This window comes from Xenopus tropicalis, chromosome 2 (genome assembly GCF_000004195.4).
Source record: "Xenopus tropicalis strain Nigerian chromosome 2, UCB_Xtro_10.0, whole genome shotgun sequence".
Taxonomy (NCBI): domain Eukaryota; kingdom Metazoa; phylum Chordata; class Amphibia; order Anura; family Pipidae; genus Xenopus; species Xenopus tropicalis.
This window is the reverse complement of record NC_030678.2, coordinates 75,059,820-75,073,134: the sequence shown is the minus strand read 5'-3', so window position 1 is coordinate 75,073,134 and position 13,315 is coordinate 75,059,820. Positions and strand designations below refer to the sequence as shown.

The 13,315-nt window shown below is 39.0% G+C and overlaps 1 protein-coding gene across 2 annotated transcripts; it reads right to left on the bottom strand.

Moving 5' to 3' along the window:
* Positions 1-880: 880 nt before the first annotated feature.
* tuba3c (tubulin alpha 3c) lies at positions 881-12,287 on the bottom strand. Of its 2 annotated transcripts, none has more exons than XM_031895937.1 (5): positions 12,194-12,287; positions 4,651-4,873; positions 3,751-3,899; positions 1,550-2,230; positions 881-1,253 (listed from the first exon to the last, which is right to left on the bottom strand). In XM_031895937.1, the coding sequence occupies exons 2-5, from the start codon at positions 4,769-4,771 to the stop codon at positions 960-962; spliced, it is 1,245 nt and encodes a 414-aa protein (XP_031751797.1). In that variant the 5' UTR covers positions 4,772-4,873; positions 12,194-12,287; the 3' UTR covers positions 881-959. The 2 variants fall into 2 exon arrangements, with proteins under 2 accessions (XP_031751797.1, NP_001015934.1); NM_001015934.4 differs by lacking the exon at positions 12,194-12,287 and adding an exon at positions 7,464-7,581 and having other exon boundaries at positions 884-1,253.
* Positions 12,288-13,315: the final 1,028 nt, after the last annotated feature.

Sequence of the window (13,315 nt, the reverse complement as noted above, 5' to 3'; positions counted from 1 at the left end):
AAAATTGAAGGTTCTGAACAGTAATTAATATGTAAAGTTCTGTCTATTCACTGGTTTATAAGAGCATGCATCTATACATGCTAGGTCCTGTTTGTGTATGGGCATAGTGCTTCATATGAGCCTGAGGAGCAGATGGCAATAATGTAAATACCTCCTATTATGTCTTGGGGCAATTTGTCACTATTTTCTTTTATCAGAAACGGTCTTAGTATTTTGCAATTCATGAAAATCTCATAGCATATCAGGCAGATCTAAAAGGCTTCTTGTTACAACCAGAAGTGAAAAAAAAAAAAAAAAAAAAACCACAACTTAAAAGTTCTTGCTTTTAGGTACCTGCATCTCACAGTAAAACAACCTGTAGTCTCAAACTTGTGTTGTAAATGCTTGGAAAAAAACAGACAAGTTATACAAGTGACATTTCTGACTAGGCGGGGTAGGGATTCCGAGAAACAGATGGCATGGTAAGGTGTTAAAAGAAACTCTATTTGAAGTAACACCTGAATGCCAACATGTTTAATATGACCTTTTAATCCAATATGCTAAAAAACCCATGTATAATTTATAGTAAAGCCAAATCCATAAACCAAAACATAATTACAAATAAAGCTAGAGGTTAGAAGATCATTTCTAGGAAGAGTGGGGTGGGGGGGGGCAGGGGGAAATGTAGAATGATAATTTAAACCTTTCACTCCTCTCCTCTGTGGTTCAACATTTAGCCTAGCTTAAATCTGCTCAAAAGTATCTTATAGATACGCAGCAAGCAAACCATCTATACCCCAAATTTCACCATGACATACACTTAGGTTGTGATCCCCAAAAGGAACCAACCCTAAAGTTTGAAAACTTCAGTGTAAGAAACAAAAAAGAAAAATAACAAGTATAACTTGGAATAAAAACCTTTATTTCAAGCAGCTATGTCAGGAATGACATTCTGTATAATGCACTTCAATGGAATGGCACTAATATTCCTCCCCTTCATCCTCTCCCTCAATAGAGTCTGTGCCCACTTCCTCATAATCTTTTTCTAAAGCAGCAAGATCCTCTCGTGCCTCAGAAAATTCACCCTCCTCCATGCCTTCACCAACATACCAATGCACAAAAGCACGTTTTGCATACATAAGGTCAAACTTATGGTCCAGACGTGCCCAGGCTTCGGCAATAGCTGTTGTGTTGCTGAGCATACAGACTGCGCGCTGAACTTTGGCAAGATCACCACCTGGAACCGCAGTAGGTGGCTGGTAATTTATTCCCACCTAAAAGAAATGTAAATACAAATTAAACTTTATTCAAAATGCTAATTCCATTGTTAAAGCTTATTGCAGGTTTTCTGAATGTTAGATGATCACTTGTCATGTATGAAAGTTAATTACAGAAGAGAATCATGTCTGAGAAATACATTTACACTTGAATATGCAGGCCTGGTATGAAAACATTAAGTGGATCAGACTGTATGCAGGTCAAAAATTTTCCAAGAGAAAAAAACAAAACAAATATAGGGGCACCTCTGCATGCACTTTCTAATTTGCTATGGGATGTCTCCTAGGCTTACCTTAAAACCTGTTGGGCACCAGTCCACAAACTGTATAGAACGTTTGGTCTTAATAGCCGCAATTGCAGCATTCACATCCTTTGGCACAACATCTCCACGATATAACATACAGCAGGCCATGTACTTGCCGTGTCGTGGGTCACATTTTACCATCTGGTTAGATGGTTCAAAACAGGCATTTGTGATTTCAGACACAGAGAGCTGCTCATGGTATGCTTTCTCGGCAGAAATTATAGGAGAGTACGTGACAAGAGGGAAGTGTATACGAGGATAAGGCACCAAATTGGTCTGGAATTCTGTCAAGTCCACATTGAGGGCCCCATCAAAGCGCAAGGAGGCTGTGATAGAAGAGACTATCTGGCCAATGAGGCGGTTCAAATTAGTGTAGGTTGGGCGCTCAATGTCGAGGTTCCGCCTGCATATGTCATAAATGGCCTCATTATCCACCATAAATGCACAGTCAGAGTGCTCCAGTGTAGTGTGTGTGGTAAGAATGGAATTATAGGGTTCAACCACAGCTGTAGACACTTGTGGGGCTGGATAGATGGCAAATTCCAACTTGGACTTCTTGCCATAATCTACAGATAGTCTCTCCATAAGCAAGGATGTAAATCCAGATCCTGTTCCTCCTCCAAAGCTGTGGAAAATCAGAAAACCCTGGAGACCTGTGCATTGGTCAGCCTAAAACAGAAAAAAAAAAAAAAAAGGTTTAGAAAAGGTCACCAAGTGCAAAATGTCTCACAATCACCGTCTACATTAAACTAAGTGATTGAATGGTAAACTACACTTTTTATTTTTCAGGTAACATCACCCAGGAGCCAAGCCCTTTTTTCCCCCCAGGAAGTTAAGGCGACGTCAGGAGAAACAGCGGGAGCAACCCTTAAGTAGGCCTGCGCCATTGTTTGCAACAAAAATCTACTGGGAGATAAAGTGCAAGAGACCATTTTGCCTTTATGGTATACAGCACACTGGGTGTATTTTCTACTACTGAAGAAGCAGCATTTTAACCTCCTGTTCCACTAAATGAAAAGTATCAGATTCAGGCACTTCACTTGCTTAAAGGAACAGTAACACTGGAAAAAAAATCAAAGTGTATTCAAGAAGAAAACGCACAGGTTACATAGCAGATAACAGATAAGTAGAATACAATAGGAGTCTACAGAGCTTAAAGGAACAGTAACACCAAAAAATTAAAGTGTATAAAAGTAACTAAAATATAATGTGCTACTGCCCTGCACTGGTAAAAGTTGTGTGTTTACTTCAGAAAGTCTACCATAATTTATATAAATAAGCTGCTATGTAGCCATGGGGGCAGCCATTCAAAGGAGAAAAGGCACAGGCACATAGCAGATAACAGATAAAACACTATTGTATTCTACACAACTTGTCTGTTATCTGCTATGTAACCTGTGCCTTTTCTCCTTTTTTCCAGCTTGAATGGCTGCGCCCGTGGCTACACAGCAGCTTATTATATAAATTATAGTAGTGTTACTGTAGCAAACACACCAGTTTTACCAGTGCAGGGCAACCAGTGCATTATATTTTTATTACTTTAAAGCTCTTTCATTTTTTGGTGTTACTGTTCCTTTAATTTATAAGCTATTATAGGGTTTCCAAAGCAGACAATTTTACCAGTGCATTATATTTTAATAACTTTAAAACATTTTCATTTTTTTGGTGTTCCTTTAAAACACGGGAAGACTGAAAACTGCAATCAGCCTAATTAAAAAAAAAAAAAAAAAAAGGACCAAATAAATTCACCTAAACCACAGGCTCACTTCAGTCAGGCTAGTCACTCAGAAATTAAGCAGTTGGCCAAACCAACAATTGCTATTGAGATCAATAGATACCAATTTGTCCAGGCAGCAAAACACCCAAAACAAAGCAGTGCAATATATCCCCAAGAGCAGTGTCTTTTCTGCTAGCTCATTTCAACTCTGCCTGGAACCTTGCAGAAATTTTCATTCCCATGAATGAAAATGCCAGACAGTGCCATTACTGGCACTTTTAAGCATTTTAACATTTAAGCAGATGAAAGGTCACAGGGTTAGTTACAGGTAGGTCTCCAGATAAATTATGCCAGACAAGGCATGTGCAGGAATCCTTACCCATGGCACAATTCTGGCAATTTATTTTCCAGAACTAAGACAAGCCCATTCCATCCCTAGAATCTGCAATGACCTCAATAGATCCCAACTTACCAGTTTCCGTACTCTTTCCAGCACCAAGTCAATGATCTCTTTTCCTACAGTGTAGTGCCCACGTGCATAATTATTGGCAGCATCCTCTTTACCAGTTATAAGCTGCTCAGGGTGAAAAAGCTGCCTATATGTCCCATTACGAACCTCATCTAGACAAGAAAAATATTTTATAGTTTTACTTATAAGCAGTAGAAATATGTTGTATGTTGATATGCATTTTTGAAGTGGTTTTGAGTTTTTGTTTCAAAAGCATCCCCCCCAAGTGCCCTTTCCACTCAGTATGCAAGTGCTGTAAAATTGGGGGACGCTAGCTTCACCCCAGTGCGCGTACACATTTGAGATAGGTAGCCTTTAAAGGAAAGGTAAAAAAATTTTTTGATTAAAAAAAAAAAAATCTATTCTACCCTGCCCCAATAATTGCCCTATCCTGAAAACCATTTATTATTTTGAATGCTGTAGTACAAAATAACTGTTAAAAGTTGGCTTTCGGTCATTTGAAGAAAGGCGATACGGTGATGCAGGTGAAGTATCAGGGGAAGCGTCCACTATGCGACCTATGATCGAGCCTAGCCTTCCTTCTGTATAGGAAGGAGTCAGGCTAGGCTCGATCAATCGATCACCTGCATCACCTTTCTTTAAATGACTGGAAGCCAACTTTTAGACAGGTATTTTGAACTACAGCATTCAAAATAATAAATGGTTTTCAGGATAAGGCAATTATTGGGGCAGGGTAGAATAGATTATTTACTTAAAAATTGTTTAAGTGTTACTTTTCCTTTAAAAGAAAGTAGAAATGGTATAGAGCCCCACCCTGTAAGAACTTATACAATTAATACACCATTTCTTGTACAAAGTTTCATTTGTTTTATAAATATTAGACATAAAAAGAATGTTACATACCTATGACTGCAGATTCCAGGTCTACAAACACTGCTCTAGGAACATGTTTTCCTGCTCCAGTTTCACTAAAGAAAGTGTTAAAGGAATCATCTCCACCCCCAATAGTTTTGTCACTAGGCATCTGACCATCTGGTTGGATCCCATGTTCTAGGCAGTAAAGTTCCCAGCATGCATTACCGATCTGAACTCCAGCCTGGCCAACATGGACAGATATACACTCACGCTGTAAAGACAAAAGATTACCAATCACTATAATGCAAACGGAAATCACATGTAAAAATCAGCCAATCATTAAATATATATTACATGAAACTTTACAGTGCAAATATGCCCCCTCTACAGATTTAAATTCTAAAATTAGGTGGCCACAATCACACTAAGACAACACCTTAAAAAGAAAAAAAAAAAAAGAAGTTTTATATGAACGATACCATTACGCATTCCACTGTTACCTCTAAATATGTTGAATACAGCAGTTTGGAATGTATAATGTTTTCAGTACATGGCCACCATTTTAGGTTCTTAAGTACACTCCCTCATGGCCACCATTTTATAAGAGCAGCACTGGTTCACCAGTTTCCAGGCTAAGTAAGTGCTCTTCCATGACCCTGCATGTTATCATTTATCTCTTTTACAAAGTTTACAAGTGGGCCTGCCAAATAACGCACTCATCATTTCTGAGTAAAGGCAGAATCAAATCTGTTGGAGTAGAATGCAAACATGCTTTCTTTAAAGGTAAAGGGGTCAGGATGTGTTCAAGCCTACATGGACATTACACAGGGTTAAAATATTACAGGAATTGTATCCAACATTTTTAAAGAATGGAAGTAGAAAGAAAATTCACACTTAGCATTCTGCAAATAGTAATGAAGCCTCTGCACTGTCCCTACATGAATTTTGCCTCTTATTCCCCTACAAATAAAAACCATGTGTAAACGTTCAAACCAAGATGTTTTTCAAAAAGGGAATTTGATAAAAATTATTTTGCATAATGAAACAAAAGGGTCATTTTCAAATTGAGCATACACTGGAAGATGTGCTCATTTGAAGAGATTGATGAACATATGGATCTTGGCCCATTATATGGACAGACAGATTGGCCCAAGTCGGGCCCACAACAATGTAGCTGAATTCAGTTCCCCTTCATACCCAGGTAGGGTAGTGGAACTCACTGGTAGTTCTTGCTACAATTAAGCATAAACCAGGCACAATGGCATACAAAGACTTTTGTCACGGAGGCAACAAAAAAAGCCTCAATTGCTAATCTTCATTGGGTACCCATGTAAATGATCTGACCCTGCTGCTGCAATATCACGTGGAATTGCTCACTGGCACATTTCTAAGCAATAGCACAATTAGTGAGTGTCAGTGGGTAACAACAAGCTCAGACATAAAAAAAAATACTCTAATTGACAAACCCTATGTGCTATTGCTTAATCATCTGACTTCTGCTACACTGTTTCAGGAGCAAGAACCACCACTGCCTAGAACAAACAGGTTATGTAATTGCTTTTAAATGCAGAATCCCTGCATTTTCTACCAGTGTGCTTGAGCCTGCAATGAATTTGCAATTATCTCTGTAACAGCTTTCATTTACTTCAATGTAAATTGCCCAATTCCTGGCCCCTAAATACATTTCTATATATTTGGTTCTAGCCATATAAATGACAGGTGGCATGGTTATTTATCTCCTCCTCCAGCAGAAATAAGTCAGTGTAAAAGTCTGCCAAAAAAAAAACTTAATCTTTTTATTGATTTATACTACAAAGTATTATTTTGTATAATGGGGGAGGGGGCATTAATTTTTACCTGCTTTGAGTGTACTGTATTAAAGGACGCATGGCTGACGTGGCTATTTGAGTCCTTATTGCCACCACACGCCCCAGACTGCTTTCTCTTTACATGAATATGAAGCAATGTCAGGCATATGTCACAAACAAAGAACATAACGCTACACATTTCTTTAAAACATGATAATTCTGCACTGTAATACCAAAATATATAAAACTCAAACGCAAGAACATTGCCAACAATGACGCAGTTGGCGCCCTCTAGCAGAGGTTCCGAATTCCTGCAGGTATTAAGTCCGAATTTGTAACAATGGCACTATTACAGACTTCGGGAGTTTAGTACACATCCCAGACGTTATTTTGCGGAATGAGTCACTAGTAGCAAGTCCTATAAAAACGTGACAATGAGATTAATAGTTCCTACTTAGCAGGTTCATCACGTGTGCTGTTGGACCACTTGTGTGTAGCGCCCCCTGGGTTTTTTTTTTCTTTTTAAAGATCACTGCATTCATCAGTGATGGAAACCGGCTCATCCAGTTCGAGGGGCGTAACCCGCCTAATCCCCTCCCCACCCTTTCTGAGCGGTGACTTTCGCCCCCACCCAAGACTTCCTCCCTCCGCCCCACCCAGACAGGTCATAGCCCTCTGACGCACACGTGAGCCAAGAAGAACAAGAACTTCGCAGTTGGAATAATAGTATAATGTATAATGGAATAATACTGGTCTGGGTAAACAGAGACAACATTTCCCGAAACTAAAACAACCCTCAACATGGAACATAACTAGAAACACAGCCCTTGAACTCTCTAACAGCAGAAAATGGTGGAAGAAAGACTAACAGCGACATGTGAAGTCTTTTTAGGGTAGCGGACGCTTTAGTCTCACATGTGAAACACGAGCTGGAAGTCAGTAATCTAGCTAAAAGCACTAATTTAACTTAACGTGACTTCAGGTTAGTGTCGCTGCATGCGGATCCTGATCTTAAGTCTTTAAAAGCTCTTTTCATCCCGAACAGTAACTTACCATTTTCTGATTAGATGTGTGCGCACCGGTAGAAGTAAATAAAAGACCAGATAACCTTCAGTCTTCCTACACTCGCCCTCTTTGGCTCCGTTGACTATAGACGCGCTACGGGTCTCCGCCAACACAGCAACTGGCAGCTCCCGCCCAAAGAGGCTCTGATATATCCCCGGCCGAGGCGGTATCAGCGCTCATTGGCTGTGGCGGACCGGCTCCAATAGATGATTGGTGACTTTAGGTTTGAATCAACAATCCTGGGAGTGCCCAGCAATGGCGCAACGGTAGTTTTACAAGCAGCCCAAATTCTTGCCACCAGATGACAGTAATATATACATTCTGCGTAAAATCTGAAGCAATTGTTGCCTCTTGCCGGAAACGGAATTGAAGTGAAGGTACATTCTGGAACACTTGTCCTGACAACTTTACAAATGGGAGTCGAGTTACACAGTCAAGGAACGCGCATCTTGTGCCAAAATGTCTCTCGACAATTGCTGCTGTAGAGCCCATTGTGTTGTACCCTTCTGATGGCTGCCCTGGTATAACGGGGGTAAAGCGCATTCCAATAAATTAGGGTGGCATCTGAAGACGCTTGGAAGGAAGACTAACTTTAGCGACAAACTGATAATAGAAAGCGCTTTTCTGTTAAAGAAAAACGGGAACAATAAGCAGAAAGCAAGGGCTAGAAAAACATGGTACACATAAAAAAAAAATGTATATATATTGTTGAGGGCATGTCAACCCAAAAAATATTTGTTTTCCAAATAAAAGAAAACATCATTCTAAGCAATTTCCCAATATGGTTTTATTAAATGTTTGTAGTGCTTTAAAAGTTATTTGTAAATGTAATTGCTATTAAAAGTAGCATTTTCTGAATTCCTGGTTGTTACACTTTAAACATTGTTGCAAAGGTCAGTCTCCTTCAGCAAAGCAGGTCTGTCATTTGTCTTCTGTTACATTGTTTCAACAGTCTGAGCCACCAGGTCAGGAGAATAGAAAATGACAGGAAAGTACTGCTATTAATGGCAATTAAATATGCAAATAACTCAAAAACCAAAACAAATTTGTAATGAATGTACATTGCAAAGTTGTTTGAATTATTTTATTTGGCAAAAATGACATTTTGGGTTGACTTATATTTTAAAATGTACACTGTAACGGATAAAACAAATAGGCCTGCCACCTTTTCCGAGGAAAAAAATAGGGGTATTCCTATATTTTTGCCTTCTTTCCTTATTGGCATCGATTATCATTTTTACCAGCCAGGCCAATAAAATTCTGGTAACCCCCAGTGCTTCTATAAAGCACACACAGGCCTACAGTACTTTCTATTATTATTATTATTATTATTAACATTTATTTATAAATCACCAACATATTCTATCAATGTAACTGTATTGTTTCATTCTTCCAGGGATGCTTGGGGGTGTACAAAAAGTGCTAGCTCTGCCATTGCAGTGCAAACAGTATGGAAACTTTGCCATATAGACCATCATCTATAGCGTCCACTCTGGTATTACCAAAGTCAAAAAGCCAAAGTCCATTTTTATTAGCTATTAATGTAGAATTAGAGTGAACTCAAAGTGCAGAGTATGTTCTTTTAAACAAGAATTTTATTCAACAAATCCTAATAGACGAGAGAAGGATCACTAACGTTTTTGTGTTTTTTTGCATTGCGTGCCCAAACAAATAATTTGTGGTAACATGAAGTTTAACACTGCAGACGTTGGTCTAGTTGCAATTGGACATACCATGTCCAAAAACATTAAAAAAAAATTTACAAAATGTACAAACAATTCCAGCCTAGAACCTACCTTTACCTTTATACCAGGGATCCCCAACCTTTTATACTGGTGAGCTACATTCAAATGGAAAAAGTATTGGGGAGCAACACAAGCTTGAAAGGTTCCTGGAGGTGCCAATAAGAGCTATACTTGGCTACTTAATAGCTCTTATGTGGATTAGCAGCCTGCAGAAGGCTCTGTTTTGCATTATACTTGGTTTTTATGCAACCAAAACTTCCTTACAAGAAATTAAAAAATGAGTACCTGCTTTGGGGACACAGAGCAACATCCAGGGGGTTGGGGAGCAACATGATGCTCACGAGCCACTAGTTGGGGAACACTGCTTTATACCAATCAGCTGGTGCCCAGTGGTATGTAGGTTTAAGACCTTTTTCAAATTTTTCGACCAGCTGGTTGGAGGTGTGCTAGTAATAAAAGGCGCTGTACATGATGTAAAGTAGGTAAAGCCATGACATAAGCTGGTGGGGTGATGGTACAGTGCTATAAAAAGTATTAATAAAAATAATATTTTGTTGCATTCAACCAAAACAAAGGATATACAAACCAATGCCTACTCTCTAGCCCAAAATACAAGTGCCCATAACCCCCTACCAATAAAGATAAATCTCACTGATATCTGAACTCATAACCGTAGCAGACACATTAGGGTATAGCGACCATTAAAGAGAGTTTTAGGAGCCTCTTGAACACTAACCACCACCTAATGAAATCATCACAGGAAAAAACTTTGGGCTAAGACTTCACTGACCTTAGCCAGTAACCAGCGCCGGATTTGTAGTGGGGACGCCCCTATCCCCCCCCGCCGCGCCAATACGCATGCGTGAACCCCCCTTCCCCCGCCCGCCGAGCGCGCATGCGCAAGCGCCAAAGTTGAATCTCCCATACGGAGCAGTGGGGAGAGTTCCCCATTGCTCCGTATGGGAGCAAAATGTTAAAATTTGCCTGCGGCGGGGCAGCATGCCGCCCCTATGCTTGTGCCGCCCTAGGCCCAGGCCTTTGTAGCCTCGCCACAAATCTGGGCCTGCCAGTAACTCAAAACATGAAAACTATTCATTTAAATTGACACACCAGTTATCTGTCTCCTTTGCATCACAAGTCCTAGTTTGTATTAGTGTAACTGTGACCAACTCTACAGTATTTAATCTATGCTCTATCTGTATTATTAAAGGAAATGTAACACTATATTTTTTGTAAGTAAGAAAGCTATTCTACCCTGCACCAATAACTGCCCTATCCTGCAAACCACTTAGTATTTTAAATGCTTTAATAGAAAATACCTGCAAAAACTTGGCTTCCAGTCAATTGAACTACGACGATGCGATGAAGGAAGGAGCTGCATCCACTATGCGACGATCGAGCCTAGCATGACTCCTTCCTATACAGAAAGAAGGCTTGGCTCGATCAATCGATCGACGCATAGTGGTTGCTGCTCCTTCCTTCGCCGTAGTTCAATTGACAGGAAGCCAAGTTTTTGCAGGTATTTTCTATTAAAGCATTTAAAATACTAAGTGGTTTGCAGGATAGGGCAGTTATTGGTGCAGGGTAGAATAGCTTTTTTACTTAAAACATTTTAGCCTTACATAATGCATACTCATTGACCTGCCCCCAAAGGACATATATAAAAAAATATATAGTTATTTGTAATTAAAATGTTATCCTTTCTCTATAGAAACTACAAACTAAGATAGCACATGCAAATATTATATGGCATGTATTCTCCTCTTTCCTGTATGGTTCCTTAATTAACTATGTATTTTGTGAATGATGGGTGCACCTTCCCAAATTCAGCTATGAAACAAAGAAGATCATCCCTGTGTTTCAGACTCATGTATATGTCCTTGTGATTCTTTTAAATTTAGTATATCCCAAATCTATATATGTATGTTCTTTCCCCTACACAGCTTTCTGTTTCTCACAAAATTCCCAGTATAATTGCACAGGGATTGGATGGATGAAGTTTGAACTTCCACTCTAGCCCATCCAATCACCATGCAGCTTTACCGGAACTTAACCTTTCCTCCTGTTGGAAAAAAAAGAACATGCAGGCACCTGAGTTTCCCCCCCTCACTTCTGAAGTCTGAAGCTTACTGACAGCTAGCTATTAAGTGCATCATGAGTGGGGCTCCCCTAACACCCAAAAACCCACCAGGCCCTGGGAGCAGGACTGGGTCAACAGGGCCCACTGCCTGAGCTATTTTAGTAAATGCATTATAGTTCCTTTTGAATAAAATCAAATTGTTTTGCAGTCCTGTTTAATGTTGTTAAGGGTGGTGGCCAGGAAATTGCATCCCCAAATTCCTGTAGCAGAGACCAGAAGACTACAAACCTCATTTGGGTTTATTTACTTATACTGTTAAAATCTGCACCACTAATCACATTTTTGCTGTAATTGTTCCTTTTGCTGCCTGAATACAGCTAATCCCTGACTATGGGTTACTGTCCAGGTGCAAGTTTATCCTCCAATGATTAGCCAAACTGCTTCCACATCCAGGTTCCTTCCACCTTTTCCAATAATCCATAGAACAAAAAACTTTTTAAAAATGTATTCCAATCAAATGGAATTGCTTGTGGCTTTACATTTCTCCTCAATTAAACAGTTTTATATGCTATTCCACACAAGGGTATTTAAGAAAACTCTGCTTGGATTAGTAAGCATTATAAATAATATTCATCATTTCAGACCTTAGCCTTTCTTGGAATTGGGTTGGCCTTTAATACACATTTATGTATGATAAATATCTACGGTTTAATTCAAGGTTAGCACAAAAAAAAAACAACAAATTTTCTAACACAGGGGAGAAGTGGACAACCAAAAAATTTTATCCTTGGCTCAAAAAAAATAACTTTGAATGCAACTGCTATATAAATATCCATGTATGGCACTTTTATTTATTTTCTCCTGAGTAGTTTGAAAATGAATTTTACCATTACCTCTTCAGTCCCCTCATGTCCTTCAACCTTGTGATGTGCAGCAGCAGTACAGCATGGCAGGTGTCCAGTTTGATAAAAATCAGGTGCTCCACTAAGTGATAAATGCTCTCTAAGTGAAACTGCTGCTCAGGAGTTTAAGGGATTGGTGGGCTGGATTAGATGTGACGATGTCACATAAAGGGTAAGTACATTGATTCTGCAGGCTTCTAAATGCATTAAAAAAATAAGAAAAGAAAGTATGTTTATAAAGTTTACTATTTCTGCATCATTTGAAACAGTTCATGTTGGCAGATTATGGGTAAAGGAAATTTGGAGTTGTATTTACTAGTGTAATGACCTTAAAGTGCAGTTAAGTTATAGTATTCTATATTACGTCAAGCTGCAAGTGATTCATTGGCTCAGTTAAAAAATGCCTGGATAGGTTTCATTCAACTATGTTTAAATACATAAAAACTGCTGAAGATTCACTTACAGAAAAAATGTGGAGCTTATGTACTAACACTGGGCAATTAGTTCCATAGTTACCAATAAGAAGTTGTCTTTTACTACCAGCAACAAACTGAGCAAAACTATTTAATGTTTGGTTGCAGCAAGTTATAGAACTATTGCATAGTCCAGTCTGTATACCCATTAAAAATGCACCCGCTAAAGCAACAAGTGGAGACTGAGAAAAGGAGTTACTGAAGTGTGAGGCATATTTAATCTCTAAATTAGACTGTGTTGCAGCCGAGAGTCTTAAAGATATAGTTCACCTTTATGTTAAAGGCATGGTTCACCTCTGATTTCACTTTAAGATATAGACAGTCACAAAGTTTATTTTTGTGTTTTTTGAATTATTTAGCTTTTCAGCTGTTATGTAGCGCTACAGTATGAAAATTCAGCAGGTATCTGGTTGCTAGGGTCCAGTTTACCCTAGCAACCAGGCAGTGGTTTAAATTAGAGACTGATACATGAAATAGGACATTCTATAGTATACTAATAGTTAACTTAAAGGTGAACAACCCCTTTAATTCTTACAGAATGGCCTACCCTTAACACCCTTTTTACTTGGTCTTCATTTTGTACTTCTTATGGTTTAATGAACTCTTCACCCAAGGAATTATTTGCCTTCCTACTCTACCT

Coding starts and splice junctions, on each gene's coding strand:
- tuba3c (NM_001015934.4), bottom strand. Junction 3,900..4,650: donor CCTGGAATCTGCAGTCATAG/GTATGTAACATT, acceptor TTTCTTGTCTAG/ATGAGGTTCGTAATGGGACA. Junction 2,231..3,750: donor TGGAAAGAGTACGGAAACTG/GTAAGTTGGGAT, acceptor TTTCTGTTTTAG/GCTGACCAATGCACAGGTCT.